Consider the following 15,530-nt stretch of genomic DNA (forward strand, 5'->3'; position numbering starts at 1 on the left):
TGAGGCCTTCATGCGCAGCGTTCACTTCCTTCATTCATCACAATCACGTCGACCGGCTTCACAGAGACGGACGAGAGAACAGGAAGCGATTTCTTCTATCAAATTAATTGATGCGACCGAATAACGCCGACGGCCACAACTACATTCTAGGGTTGAATATCAAAATAAATCACGTTCCTTCATTTGTTACAGCAAGACTCAATTTGCATATTCACAGAGATTGTAAAAAAGCAGAAAAAAAAGAGCGATAGAATATTTCCTTAAAATGTACACTGTTCCTTCATCCGTTAAAAATACAATCAACATCTACTTTAGTGGTTTTTAAAAGGATCTAATCTCATTCTGCTTTCCCACAGAAGCAGCTGTGGTGTGTGTGTGTGTGTGTGTGTGTGTTTGGTTTTGGCTCGTCCAATGTGTGGAGCAATTATCCAAATGATCTCCGTGTCGCTGAAAACATATCTAAAATTAAAACGGCAGATTACAAGATAAAAGCTTTTTTAGGGCCGTGGGAACAAATGTAGTGCGACGGGTCCAACATGAACCGAACATCCAGAGCCACGGCGGGAACTCCTTCCAACGAGAGAACGCTGCTCTGTTTCTCAAGGGGGACACCCAGGGGATGTCGTGTATTTCGCTTATTAAACTCTCACTAAAATACACGTTGTGTTTGTTTTTACTTTGATTGTTGTCGTAACTTCATTAATGTTTAAAATCATTTGAAACCAGGTTTTCAAGGAATTGAAGATATCCAAGTTCAATGAGTAAAAACACAACAGGCATCAAAACACACGTTTTCATCTACTAGTTTATATATATATATACACACACACATATATTTATATATACACACATATGTATACACATATATATACACATATATATCCACATATATACATATATATCCACATATATATATATATATATATATACACAGATATATATTTATATATACACACATATATATACATATATATGTATACACATATATATACACATATATGTATATATATATACATATATACACATATACACATTTTACGTTTTGGTGCTAATTATCAGATCATTTAGGTACGTCTCTACTTTTGGTTGCTTTACCGCTTTTATTCTTAGAATATAAATACACTTTTGCCTCCTTCAAGGTCAGTTCGCCCCCGAAGCATCAGAGCATTCCCACGTGGGTCTCGCCCCGCACTGCCACCGCTCTCCTTCTGGAGATCCGCTGCCGAAAAACATCTGCCCCTCCAACACAGTGGAGATATGACATTTGAATAAAAGTTTCCTCAAACGGCGCGCCCTCGTAAAGCACACAGAGCGGGCTGCGCTTAAATGAAACGACAACCTTTGAGGGGACGACGGAAACACAGGAACGCCGTCTGAGGATCGCTCGGTGAAACAATTTGGGGGAAATCTCTCTTTTGGCTGGTCCTGTGCTCGCTAACTGCTTTTGCTTCTGCTTTCAAATAAATGGGGACATTTTCAGTGTGTCGTAATAATTCATTGGCAGAGGAGACAGACGGAGAGAGACAAAGCTTCCTTTCTCTCCGGCTCCACATTCCTCTGGTTCTGCCGGCCACGACCCGACCGCCGGCTCTGTGTCCGTCTCGGCGTCTGCTGGGAATGTCTTGCCCTTCTTTTCTTTCTTTTTTGTGTGTGTCAGGAAATCCCTGCAAAGGGCACAGCGGCTACTTATAGAGGCCACTCGAGGATCTCTTTTAGAAAATCGGGCTATTTTTAGGGTCTGGATTTGGGCATCCGTTAGCTGGCTCTCCGGATGTGTCCGACGCTCAGATAGCGCTGTCATAAAAAGACACATTTCCAATTGGATCGTGCCAAAAAAAACAACAACATTGCAGCCTGATGCTTCAGGGTCACATCGACAACGTTGAAACACCCGCAGCTCAGCGACGAGTCGGCACGTCTTAAATAAAAGCACGTGAAGTGCGATCAAATTGTTTAAAATGCTTCAACTTTGGTTCAAACTTTTTCCTCAACAGAAGAAGTGAAACTAAAAGAGAATTTATCTACTTGTACGAACTGTTGCTTATTTTTTCCAGAGTAGCAATAAGACAAAAACAAATCTTCACGTCTTTGGTCCGTCACTTCATGATCTGCTGGAATAAAATATACACCTCTTCATCTCTCTGTTGACAGCTCATTATCTTATTGGTGTTTTGGCCCAAACAAAAACTTCTCACCCCCCCCACATCCCGCCCCTCCATCTTTTCACCCCGACTCACTGTCAGGTTTTTTGGGGGGTTTATCCGGCTCAGAAAACACTTTTTATTGTCAGCAGAATGTCAGACTGGAAGCCTTTCTCATCATATGAATATGTTTTCTGAAGATGAGCATATGTGTACGGTTGCAGACTCACATTCTCTCCGGGGCCAATAGGTACAGATTCATTATGTGTGATGATGATATATCTTCAGGCAAAAAGATGAGCATCCTTTGAGAATGATCAGAGCTTTAAAAGGTCACCTTCAGGGTCACGGTCCACGCCAAAGGCGACACGGGACCAAAAAGGGGTCAAATATGATTTAATATGAATGATGCTCCGGGTCAAAAGACTTCCGGTCCTGACAAACTATACGGGGTGTTCTGTGAAGACTGAACCGGACGTGAACTCCCCCATAAACCGGTCCCCCTCCAACACGTCCGCATTCCTTCAGCCTCCCCCTCTCGTTCCCTTTCGATTCGAAAACATCTTCATCCGGGAAAATAACTGGAATTCTACACGCAGAAAATTCTGCGGAAACATAGAGTTATCGCTATATGAAATGCAAATTACATTTCTGTTAACACATATTAGTTGCGGTTTGTAATTGTTTTCATTGTAGCAGCTTTTGTATAATATTGTGTGACAGTCATGAAATGTATATCCCTTTAAATGTCAAAAAAGGTTCTTGAAAGGAATGGCATAGTATTATAATAACTTATTACTATATAAATAATAGAACAACCCATACATTTTGTTATAAGATAATCCTAATGTTTGAATTTTTCAGGAAGATTAAAGTTGTTTTTGCGACGACCCGCTATTCGTTTAACTGGATTCTTTTGTCATTTTTAGCCCATTTAAAGGGATATTTCATCACATTAATTATATACATTTATAACATTATCGGGTATTATGGCATTCCTAAAGCGGAAAGGATAAATAGACCGATGAGAAAATGATATTCCTCGATAGCCATGTGTTCTATGGTTGAAATGTTAATGTTTTAATTCTCACTGCCCCATCGTGAAGCCTCACCTCCAGCTCATTTCCTCTCGCTGCTTCTTCATCATCGGCTGCTGGTCCTCAGGGAGAAGCCGCTCGTGTTCCTCAGCCACGTTGTCCATGACATTCAAACTCAGCCACACATCTGAAAAGATGCTTCAAAAGTTAAAAAGCAACAGATCCGGGTCGGATTCCCGGAAGCCCCGGTTCCCTTTTCTTAAAGCAGACCCAGAAGCAGGGAGAGTTCAATATTTAGAAGAGCGGCGCTGAATATTTGATCCGCAGTCCTCACTATCAGTCCGTTTGAATCGAGCCGCTCCGGTTCAAATGAAGAGCGAAAGCTTCAGACCTTTTGAGGCATGCTGGTGTCTGACGCTACTCAAAGACCAGCAGGTCCGGGTGGGGCTCGGGGTCATCGGCGCCGCCCCCGCTGCCTTTCCGGCCGGGCCCGCCGTTCCCCAGCAGCAGCTCCTCCCCCAGGCTGATGCGGCAGGACGCTTTGGCCGAGCGGGGCGTGGAGGCCAGCCGGGAGTCCGGCTCCGACGCCTTCTGCCAGATGTCGTCGGGCGCGGCTCGGGGCTCCGGGGGCGGCTCTTCGCTGACCAGGTCCGGCACAGAGAGCGGCGGCCGGGCCCGACGTTCCTCCTCGCCTCCTCCGGCGCTCCCATTTTCCGCCACGTCTCCTCCGCCACGCGTCACTTCGACAACGTTGCCGTTGCTTCCCGCCCCCGGTGCGCCGTCCTCCTTCTCGCCCTGCCGCTGCTCCTCGCTGCTCGCCAGCTCCTGCTGGCCGATGAGGGGCGTCTCGTCGGCGGCAGGGAGGAAGGAGGACGAGTCGGCCGGGTCCGGAGAGGAGACCACGGGGTCGGAGGAGATCATCATGTCCTGGGTGGTCTTCAGCGCCCGGGGGAGGCGCTTCTTCCCCGACGGCGGTGGTGGGTCCAGCCGGGGGAAGGAGTCAAAGGAGGAGAAGTGACTGGAGGAGAGGGTGAATGGGGAGGTGGAGATTGATGGGGAAAGGCGAGAAACATAGAGGTCATCAGTGAAACAGAGGTCACAAGTAAGGAGTGTTCCTACAGAAGTTCTGGGAAACACATGCGTTAAAATGTTGCGCGGTCCTATTGGCCTGGTTCTGTTTCCAAAAATGCTAAATCAGCCCTTTTCGACATTTCTTCTCCTTGTCATGTGACTCGTCATGTGACTCACGTGACGCGTGAAATACACTTTCAAATAAAGCCAATACACCCTGAACACACACAAGTTTTGAGCTGATACTGCCAACGTTGTCAAATCTATGCTGAAAGCTGATTGGCTGACAGAAAACAAGGATTATTAAAAAATTTGAAATCTGTAGATGAACTGTTTATGAATTCATTCTTAAAATGTTGATTTAATTTGGTGTTGGTCTGCAGCAGCTAAAAGGGCTAAAAACCCGGGTGTGGGAGGAGCTTGTGGAGACCGTGAAGAAGGGCGGATCGAGTTCCGGCAAAGCGTTGGACGACTCAGAAAGGGAACGCAGGGCCCCGAGCTGATGAAGACTCTGATCCGGGAGAGGCTATGCACGTTCTGTCCAGGCCCTGGAACTGTGGACCGGTTCTTTACCCTCGCGGGGCAGGTTCCCATCCAGCCTACATGTTTGTTTTTTATTCTTTTTACAGAATTGGAGAAGGCTTTTCGCCCCCCGAGGAGCCCCCGTGTGGGGTCCTGCGGGAAGATGGGGTTCCCAAGGTCGCTGCCACTAGCCATCCTGTCCTCGGGTCACCAAGGGGAGAGCTGCGTCTCTATACTCGGAGCAAAGGCAAACGCGCTCCCAGTGGGCGTCGGCCTCCAGGGAGGCCGAAGGAGGAAGATGACGGATGATCGCTCGCTGGAGCTGACGGGGATGCACTCAAAGACAATTCCTTTCAATAAGCACCGTTGGGCTGGACGGGGATGTGAAGAGCACGGAAAGCCAGCTCCCATCTTCGTGTGTCGGAACAGTAGGCTGGTGTGTGTGTGTGTGTGTGTGTATAGAGGAGGGCGTGTATCTCTCCTTCTCAGGCGATTACATACGTATCTCGATGCTCAGTCCAGGATCCGCTACATCTTTATATATCTCGGAATACTGCTTCGTCTTGAAACTTTGATGAATCATATCAGATTTTGTTCCTTCTCACATCTCCTGCTGAATGTTTAAGCATGTTTAAATTTTTTTTACAGCAATTCTACGATAGCGCCGCGTGTTTTGAAGCCTGCCGAGGTCAGGCGGTGTTGTGTGTTCGATGGTCTGGTGTTTCTCTTTCTGTATGGGAGAGTTCTGGAAGTCTCGCAGCGGGGAGCCGTCGGGACCGGAGACCGTCCCTTCAGTGGGAGAGTTACTGGGAAACATTGTGTTTTGCATGCCTTGAAGATTTCTTTCAGAATTTCAGGCAGAATTCGGGTCAGATTTGTTGTATCGATGGAGCCAAATCTCTGATGATGTCATTCACCATCCGAATACGGGAATGAATTCAACGATAAGTAATAGATGAGGTCATGCTCAAATTTCTCGTGATCGTCGTGAGCTCCAGTCTTAAAGTCCAGACTTCAGACGTCTCAGAGGAAACTTTGGCGCGTCATTATTAATTTAACAGGACAGATTTCTTCCCGCTATAATATACAGTGATATACACTTCTCGCAGCACAGGTAATTCAATAGTTTTGCCTACCAGTGGATATATCATTAAATTGAGTGAGTGAAAAGTGACATATTGATCCTAACAATTGATCCATTTAATCAGTAACGGTCAATGGGTGACCAAACCAGCCACCTTTGAGGCTCAACTTTGCACGTGTGTTTTCGATGATCTTAGGTTCAGGTTGAGGAGAGGATAAGTTCTGACGGACCACGTAGAAGTACTTTGTGTGTACCTGTTGGCGGTGGTCTGGGTGAGCTGGTCCATACAGCTCCACACGGCATCAACGTTCTTGTTGACCTCCGTGACCCCGATGTCCCCCAGGTGACTGGGCTCCTTTCTTCTCAACAAGTCATTGACCTGATTGGAAAAAAAGAAGAAAGAAAGACATAAATCGACAGCACTGATGCAACGCTGAAGAAGTGAAGTGAACATGACAACCCACATATCGAGAGCAGAAGAAGAGAACTGCGCTAACCTTCGCACCGACCGCCTTGCCCAGATTAATGGCGTTTTTAAGCCTCTGTTGGCCACCGAAGGACAAAGAGTCGACGGAGCTGGACCCCAGGTTGTGATTGGCCGATGCCGGGGAGCGCCGGGTTGAGTGCTGGCCCGGCCTCGAGGTCTGAGGACTCTGCTGCTGGGCGATGGAGTTCTCAAACATACTTTGATCGACTGCGGAAAAGGAAAAAGAAAGATCGACGAGGTGAATGCCGAGCGGGACTGAAGAGGAAACGTGCATCTGCTTCGAAGCGGCGGACGCTTCGAGCATCAGCAACACAAATACAATGTTTGCTTTGACAATGAGATGCAAAAACTCAGATCTTGCAGGCAAGTGAAAGGAATACTCCACTGATGAGCACAGAAATATATAGACAACAAAACCCAAAGCATTCGCAATGACACATGCTACAACGAATAGAAACAACACCTCAGAGAGAAGAGCTTACCTCTGGGGGAGACACGTTTCTCGGAAGGCATTTAATGAGACAGAAGCATCAGATTTCAGATATTTTCACCTCTAAATTCAGATTATTGACCTTAAAATGTGGCCGATTCATGTCGTCCTGTAAGAGGACAAGTCGGGGGAGGTTGTGGCTAAAGGTCGTGACCTGCATACACATATCTGGAAGGTACATGGTCTCAACTTCACTTTGCACGATTTTCACTTGCTGTACCAAGTCAAGACAAAAGCACACGAGCCAGAGGAAAGGTTAGATTATGGATCGACGTCATACAGGAGATGGAGAGAAGAACAGAGAGAAAGAAGAACATTTACATTACAGGCACTTATTAGTGGGAGTCACCAAATCCATCGCTCAGGCCGAAAGGTGCAGCAGGGGATCAGTTCATGAGATGACCTCGTAGATTGTGCGTCTGTGTGTTGTTCTGTCATCCTGTAATGTAAACAGTATTGCGTTTGCATCCCCGCTGTGTTAATGCAGCCCCCCCCCCCCCTCTCACACACACACACACACAAAGTTGATGCATATATGAAGATGGCCTCAGTGCTATTAGTCTTCTGGAAAATTGTCCTGCATTTTAAAATGTAGAGGAGTGCATTGGGGGTCGGTGAGATGAGATATGATCCAGTTAGTCCATTTAGAAAAATAAATCCATTTGTTTGAGGTAAAAAACTGCTAACCGACAGTAAGCCCCGGTTTTTATAACTTCTGATTGAAAAATCGGATTAATTATTGTGCCCGATCTTCCCAGGTGGCTAGCATGTTAGCCGTTAGCTCGCCAGCTCCAGCAGTCCAACTCCTGGACTAGCCTCGCCAACAGTCTCTACATCCCCACTTCTAGACTCATCTATTTTGTGTATTTTGTAGCCACGTGAATGACTCGCTGGGGTTTGTTACGGTTTTGCCTTTGAGACACTCTCGGCACATATTTCTTCTATAAAAACCCAAGACTGAGCGCAACATTTTTTTAATAGATATGTTATCTCATTTAATATTCCAGAGGCACCTAATTTCCACGCTTTAAGTCTTTGTTCAATGTTCTGCCTCTCTGCCAAGGTCATTCAGGGCGTACTGGCTGGACACCAAGGTCATGGACTGATCTCAGGATCAATAGTTTCACATTGCGAAACATCATTAGAGGTCCCACCAGACAACGAGGCCACAGATTCCTCCCACGTTAACTCCTAATGGAAGGTAATGGATGGACACTGTAATGTAGTACACCCCGAGGAGGGCATTATGAAGGACGCCAGAAGGGGAAGACGTGCCTGTATCATAGCCAAGAATTTGATCTGGGACATTTTTCTATAACTCTATATATTTACCGTTTGGCTGCTTTTTCTCTTCACATATCATCTGGCATCCTGCGCTGCAGAAAAGATGACTTTTGCCATTTGGAAATGAGCCCAGGAGTCTCAGTCTGGCTCATTTCCCTATATCACAATTTCTCTGGATGGTCTCTTAATGCAGCTTTCATGCTCTTTCCTCTAAACTCTAAACTCTAAAGGCTTCAGGGTACGCAAAACTAATCCAAATATACAGTTTTACTGGTTGGGTGGTAGTGGGTGGGGGGGGGGGTCGTAGAACATATTCCATTCATGAAAATCCAAAACAAATGACAAAAAGCTAATTATACAGGAGGAAGATGATGATGATAGGGCTGTGGTAGCACTGGCCTTTTGTCTTCATTTAATTATGATGGGAGAGATACAGGCAAATTAAATGGAAGAGAACAACAAGGGGGTGGGGGGTGTTCATTGAACCAGCTTTTATCGTAGCAAAACAAGAAATGGACAGATTGTCTTCCTAAATCAATCAATGATTGCAAATCCTACAATGTTTATCTTGATGAAGGCATGCAGCACACACTCGTCATTGTTTGTTTATTCGTGGCTTGAATACGTTTGGCCGACGTCTCCGTCCGCAGCAGTGCGCTACTCTTTACTTCTGTGCGGTCACTCCCGCCTGCTTCTCCGAGCGTGGACGATGGATAAGCCCCTCCCACAACCTCACTCCAAAACCACCAAAACATCCCTTTTAATCTTTGTCCTCCCGACTAGTGGAGATGGGACACGGCAGCCCCACTGGGACTGACAGGTGTGGATTGTCTTGCCTACTGAAGCATCGCAATGAAAGTAATTGTTAACTCACCCCCTCCCCCCCCCACCACCACCAAGAGCTTTCCCGATGAAGACGGTTCTAAGTCGAGCAATGGCGTGTGTAATTTAGCACGGTCTGTCACACATTCAGTTCTCAGCGCGGCAATCACTGCGAATTAAATGAAGCACGAAGGTTTCTAAACCACTAAAACAGCGCTGTGTGCTTGTTTTACTGTGCATCTACCAAAGACACACGCCGCTTAGTTTGAAAAATACCAACGTGCATAATTGAAAATCAGTCATTCAGACTTTTGCGTGTGGGAGAGCGGATCATAAAACAAGAAGAAAAAAGTATCAATAGTAATATAATACATCATAATAAAGAAACAAGAATTAAAAAAGCTCTTCCATGAGAAGTGCCAGAAATAATGTACCGTCAGCATTACTACACACCGGAGTGAGGTTTTCACTGTCGGACACATTTAGCCAAATTAGCACTCTCTGACGAGGAGTGGACGACAGCTATTACCGGGACACTACGCAACTGAATAGAACATGATGATTGTCAAGTTGGGGAGATAAAAGAAGCCTCTTTTTCATATGATTTTTCCTAAGTGGGTTTATTCATGTTTATTCATGATCAACATTGGAAATAATGACATCCTTGAGAAGTGGGAGTCCATTTGAGTAAAGTTATGCGTGTTCAGCATTGAGCTCTGAATCGGAGAAGCAGCAGCGTAAGTGGGGCCAAACTACTATTCACGTCATACAGAGGTTAGGATTAGAGACAGAGGTTAAGATTAGCATTTTCTGAACAGCGTGCATTGTAATGCATGTTATGTCATCTTTTAATTACAGGGCAGACGTGTTCTACAATAATTATCGTTCATTAACGCGTATTCCCTGCTCTCTGCCCTTTCTTCCGGAGCTTCTGTGCATTAACAGCATTATTCCAACAATAAGATCAGAAACAAACAACGCAGACACAGACGGTTTGCGTTGTATGAAAAGTATTTTCAGTGTGTAATCCCTCCAAAACGCTCACGTTTGTGGTTAAATTCCAGTAGGGAAAAGACGGAGCAGTGGACGGAGTGATTTTAAGAGCACACAACTAAATGATTTGTAGGAGTAAAGAAGAGAGCTCTCACTCTTGTGGTCCAGCAGCGGGCGGCCGAGCTGAAGCCGCTGAAGAGATAACGCAACCTTCTGCAACACTCACCACCTTGTACAACCGACCCGAGAAGGAACACTGAGAATAATCCTACGGTGTGATTAGAATTTGGCCGATTCTGTTTCTGGTTTCATCTTATGTGCTCTACAATATGTAGAAACTGAATTGGGTGTAAATGAAAATGTGAGAAACAACGCATTGCGGGGTCCTCTCTGGAGCAGCAGTCAATACTCACGCTCGAACACGAATGCATCTCCCGAGACAGAAATATGGGATTTCAGTGCTCAGCTTGATGTCAGCTAAAAAATAACAAATAAAAGTGTCTATTTTTCACTTTTCTGAGATGCAAAGGCAGGGGATGAAAAATCTGCAATGAGCCGGTTGCAGGTAATACAGAATGCTGCTGCCAGAATACTGACAAAGACCAAAAGACGGTCTCATATCGCCCCGATACTCGGCTCTCTTCACTGGCTCCCCGTCGAGCAGAGGATCCACCATAACATCCTCACTCTCACAGACAGAACACTGCACGGCCAGACACAGTGTCTATGTTTCACTCCAGGATCATTTTCCCCTATTTTAATAAGGAAAATGAGGACTCGCAATGTAATTAGAAATCAGAATCAGAAACAGGTTTATTGCCAAAGAATGTTCATAAAAACACAAACAAGGAAAACTTTTTGGGAAGGTGGAAGGTGCAGAATCGCGCACGGCAAGGCAATCGGGTAGCCATCACGGAAAAAAAGGATGAAGAGGGAAAGACAGCACATGAGGGAAGAAAAGAAAAAGCCACCCCGACCCCCCCCCTAGAGGAATTACAGGTGGAGCCAGGCTCACAAAAAAAACCATTGCACATAAGCATACATCTCATATATGACTTGCAGAGGGAGGAAGGGGGAGGGGAGGAGGGGGGGGGGGGCTGGCCGTGGGGCAGGGCACAGGGTAACCAGCACGACAAGCACCAGCCAGGGTCCAGCCGGGACGGCCGGACGCGGCCCGCTGTCTCTCTGTCACTGAAACCAAAAGCAGGCGCGTGGGATGGGGGGGGTAGCATTTCTTTTTGTTGTTAAGTTAGTTGTGAATAATGGCCCAGTGTCCTCCCCTCCCCCACAACAGACAAAGTTCTCTCCACAAACACAAGGTCAAGATGGTGATGATGGCTGAAGGAAGGGAGGGGGACAGAGAAAGGGGTCAGGTGGGTGGGTGGAGAATGGGGGAATGAGGAATGGAGTGATCTGATCTTGAGTTGTTTGAGAGTTTATTGTGGCCTTCCCTGGTAGAGGGAGTAGGGGCATAAGATAAGATTGGGATTGTTTGGTCTTCCAGTAGCTGTTTTTCAGTTTTTCCTCTTCCGCGTTCTTCACGTTCCTCCAATATGTCAAATCGATTCCATTCATTCCATTTTGCAGAACAGGAGCTTCTCCAGCTTCTTGTTCTTCATCATTCTTAATGCCAAAGTCTGAAGTCCACTGTACTTGCCCAATAATTAAATCATAGTCGGGCAGCCTTAGAACTCTGCCCAACGCTAACGTTCCTTTAATTTTCCGACCAACCAGGGCGGCGCCAAATCAGCAGAAATCCTGTAATCAAGTTCCACCAGTCTTCTACGTCCTCCACAGGAGAGTGGTGCTGAGCAAGAGACCCGCCCGCCACTCCCGCACCCCCACACCCATCGGGTGTCCGCAACATTCCGCCCCAGGTGCCCCAGGACCCATCCTTCAGCCGAGCGCGAGAGAGGTGGACAGTGTGAGGACCCCCAGTTGACGTCCATGGTTTTTAGTTAGGGAAGATGAAGCGAGAGAGAGTAGATGACAGAGACCAGACAGACAGACAGAGCCAGCCAGAGAGGGAGGGAGAGGGGAGAGGGGAAGGAGAAAAAAACTGAGGGAGCCAAGTGGCCAAGAGGATTCCAGTCCCATGGTGTGGAACTGGTAACGGGCCAAATCGTCTCCAGACCTCTCTCCGTGACTTGGGCTCCACGCTGCCAGGCAGCCGGCGAGAGGTTGGAGTCAGCTCGGCTTTGGCATCGCCCATCAAAGTGCCAAACTCTGAGCTTTGTGCTGAGCCGAGGGCAACCCACTTCTGTCACTGAGACGGAGCTCACACAAACACACACACACACACACACACAAATACACACACAGAAAGGGAGGGTGTGATAATGATGTAAACCAAAGTATATTCACTAAACGACTCAATATACCTCAAATTACCAAACACACAGGGCTCCTCATTAATTCTCTACCTGGGTTCATTATAACATGAATGATTAAAGTAGCCGGGCTCTGTTGGGGTCTGATTAGGACCGGATTAATGGAAGAATCTTCTGATTTAGTGGACTGAACTCTGACTGACACACAGTCAGAGCATCACTTGTTAGTCATTTTCTTCTTGGAAAGTGGCCCGTCTGGATTTCACTTCCAATTTTATCGAGGATCAGATGTAACATTCAAGACAAAGAGAAAAAAACTGTCAATTAGGATGTTATTCCCCACAGCCAGAGGGACCCTTGAACCTAACGAATCCGTCTCTCAATGACACGAGCCATCCAGGTTAGTTCAGGACGGACTAGCAGTCAGAGTGGTGATAGCAGACGGGAAGTTTCCATCCAGGAGATATTTCAGAGGACACCTGCTGGTGGCACTAGATGCTAAGGCAGGGGATGAAATCTGTGATAAACCGGTTGCAGGTAATACAGAATTCTGCTGCCAGAATACTGACAAAGACAAATAGACGGTCTCATATCGCCCCGATACTCAGGTCCCTTCACTGGCTCCCCGTAGAGCAGAGGATCAACTTTAAAATCCTCCATCCTCACGGCCAGACTCCTTCATATATGGCTGAACTACTTCCCCCGTATTCAACAGCCCGCCATCTCAGATCAAACCTCCAGAACCTTCCATCAGTCCCACATACTCGCCTTAAAACTCGTGGTGACTGAGCTTTTGAGGCAGTAGCACCAACGCTGTGGAACGCTCCCCGAAGGGCTGCTGATTCGATCGTGTCATTTGAACTCCGTCTCAAAACATAAATCTTCACACTGGCTTTTGGTTAAACTAAATATTTTATGGCCTGCTTGTTTTAGAACATATTGTTACCTTTGCATTGAAAATGCGGAAGGTTATGTTTTGATCGCCGTGTATTTATTTATTTATTTGTATGCGTGTTATTCACATAACAAAAAAAGTTTTAAACCGAATCGCATGAAATTTGGTGGGATGATTGGTTATTATCCGGGGACCATTTGATTAGATGTTGGGATCAATTGGGTCAAAGGTCAAGGTCATCTTCTTTTTACCATAGCACGGTCAATTTGTATCCAATTGGCATGCAACTAATGCCAAAATGTTCACAATTCAATGCCCAATCTTGTGATATACGAAGGTATGCGCTCTACCGAGTGCCCGTTCTAGTTTTATTGTGTTTCTTATTGCACTATTACTGTGTATTGTACTTTGCTTTTTTAACTGTTGAAATGTTTTGTCCCCTGTTATTGCCAACATATTTTAATTGACTACTGTACTGCACTTTGTGACACTTTGTGATAAGTGCAATATAAATACACTCTACTTACTTCCTTACTATGAAGCGATTCACCCTCTGGGCATCATGGATATAATTAGAACATTTCATGGTAATCCATCCAATAGTTGTTGCGTTTGAGTTTTCCTGACATGCAACGTGATATTCTGTCTGAACATTCCCGCTGCAGCCTAAATCATAAAAGTGTTGGCACCAATGCATGAACAGTAACATCCGCTTCATTGAGTGTCTTTTCAGACCGACTTGGTTTCTTTTCAAGTGATTTCAAAATAAAAGCACATGGGTCGAACCCCATCATTAAAGATGCCGAGATGCTGCTGCCAACTTCTCGGTTTACAGCGGCCTCATCAATTCAATTCAGATTATTTTATATAGCCCAATCTCACAAATTACAAATTTGCCTCAGAGGGCTTTACTATCTGTACGCATACGACATCCCTGTCCCGGGACCTCACATCGGTTCAGGAAAGAAAATCAGACCACAATGCATTGCAGCCGCAGCACACGTCAAGCACTAATGAAAGGGAACACATGTGAGCTTTATCTCGGCCGGAAAAGCTCTTGCTCTCTTGAACTACCTCGTGGACGTCAAACCCACAACCACATGGGACCAGTTCACTCCACTTGCTGGAACTACATCACACATAATTCTGGGAAATTACTGAGCAAACGAGAGTAGAGGCAGTGCATTACAAAACCGTACAGGAACTTTATGAAATGCATCAAACATCACAACTGAGCTACAAGTCTTTGTCAGACTTTTTTTTTTTTAAAGACGTCGGTTTCGCCGAGGCGGGAAAACAGGGCAGAGCGAGAGGAGTTGAACATAGAGGATGGCATAAAAACAGCAAACTGCATTCTTGCAGCTTGTAAATCAGACGTGTTTGGGGTGCCTTCAGTCTCTTTTCTCTCAAAGTCCTCAGATCAATAATTCATTCACCCATTTGCCAAACCTCTGTCTCTCTGCTCCCAAGGCTCCCCAGGGTGTGAGCGTCTGAGACACAGAAGTGCATGTAGCCCCAAATGAAGTGTGTCCCTCTCGGCCTCTCTCCTCTCTCCTGATTACCTTCGCATTGAAAATGCGGAAGGTAATGTTTTGATCGCCGTGTATTTATTTATTTATTTATTTGTATGCGTGTTATTCGTATAAGTAAAAAAGTATTAAACCGAATCGCATGACATTTGGTGGGCTGATTGGTTATTATCCGGGGACCATTTGATTAGATTTGGGATCGATCGGGTCAAAGGTCAATGTAAAGGTCACGAAAAGGTCAACATCTTCTTTTTACCATAGCGCGGTCAATTTATATCCAATTGGCATGCAACTAATGCCAAAATGTTCATAATTCAATGCCCAATCTTGTGATATGCGAAGGTATGCGCTCTACCGAGTGCCCGTTCTAGTTCTCTTTGTGTCTGTCTTGTGTGCTTTTTGGTGTTTTACTTGATTCTGGATTTTAGGATTAGACCTTTGAGATTCATTAAGCAAGAGGGTTTGAACCCGCTGGCCAGTTCGGGCCCATCTGTGTGGAGCTTGCAGCTTCTGCTCACGTCAGCTTGGGTGTCTTCGGGTTCCCCGCCTTCCTCCAACGTTGAACTAAACACATGCTCGATGGGTACATTCTAAACGTCCAGCAGGTGTGAATGTGAGCGTGAATGGCCATCAGCCTCCACGAGGCAGCCCCTTGTGGTGATTGTTTGAGGGTCTGCTGGGATCCAGAGGGTCTGCTGGGATTGACCCTGTGAAGGATTAGCAGTCACAGATAATGGAGTGATGGATGGATTTCAGAACCATGGGCAGTTACCGGCTGCCTCCTCTCTCGCTCTGGGATTTTGGAGCAATGGTGACGGGGATTTGCTCCCATTCAGCCACATGAG

The 15,530-nt window shown here is 46.0% G+C and overlaps 1 protein-coding gene across 1 annotated transcript in view; it reads right to left on the reverse strand.

Annotated features, from left to right (window-relative positions):
- Nucleotides 1-1,471: 1,471 nt before the first annotated feature.
- Nucleotides 1,472-15,530, reverse strand: part of LOC130194177 (carboxyl-terminal PDZ ligand of neuronal nitric oxide synthase protein-like) — a 124,997-nt gene continuing 110,938 nt past the window's right edge. The window contains exons 12-14 of the mRNA XM_056415070.1: nucleotides 6,353-6,549; nucleotides 6,110-6,234; nucleotides 1,472-4,196 (exon numbers count right to left, since the gene is read on the reverse strand). Coding sequence (XP_056271045.1) covers nucleotides 3,596-4,196; nucleotides 6,110-6,234; nucleotides 6,353-6,549 — 923 coding nt within the window. The 3' untranslated portion in view covers nucleotides 1,472-3,595. The remainder of the gene's footprint in view (nucleotides 4,197-6,109; nucleotides 6,235-6,352; nucleotides 6,550-15,530) is intronic.

Source organism: Pseudoliparis swirei, chromosome 5, assembly GCF_029220125.1.
Source record: "Pseudoliparis swirei isolate HS2019 ecotype Mariana Trench chromosome 5, NWPU_hadal_v1, whole genome shotgun sequence".
NCBI lineage: Eukaryota > Metazoa > Chordata > Actinopteri > Perciformes > Liparidae > Pseudoliparis > Pseudoliparis swirei.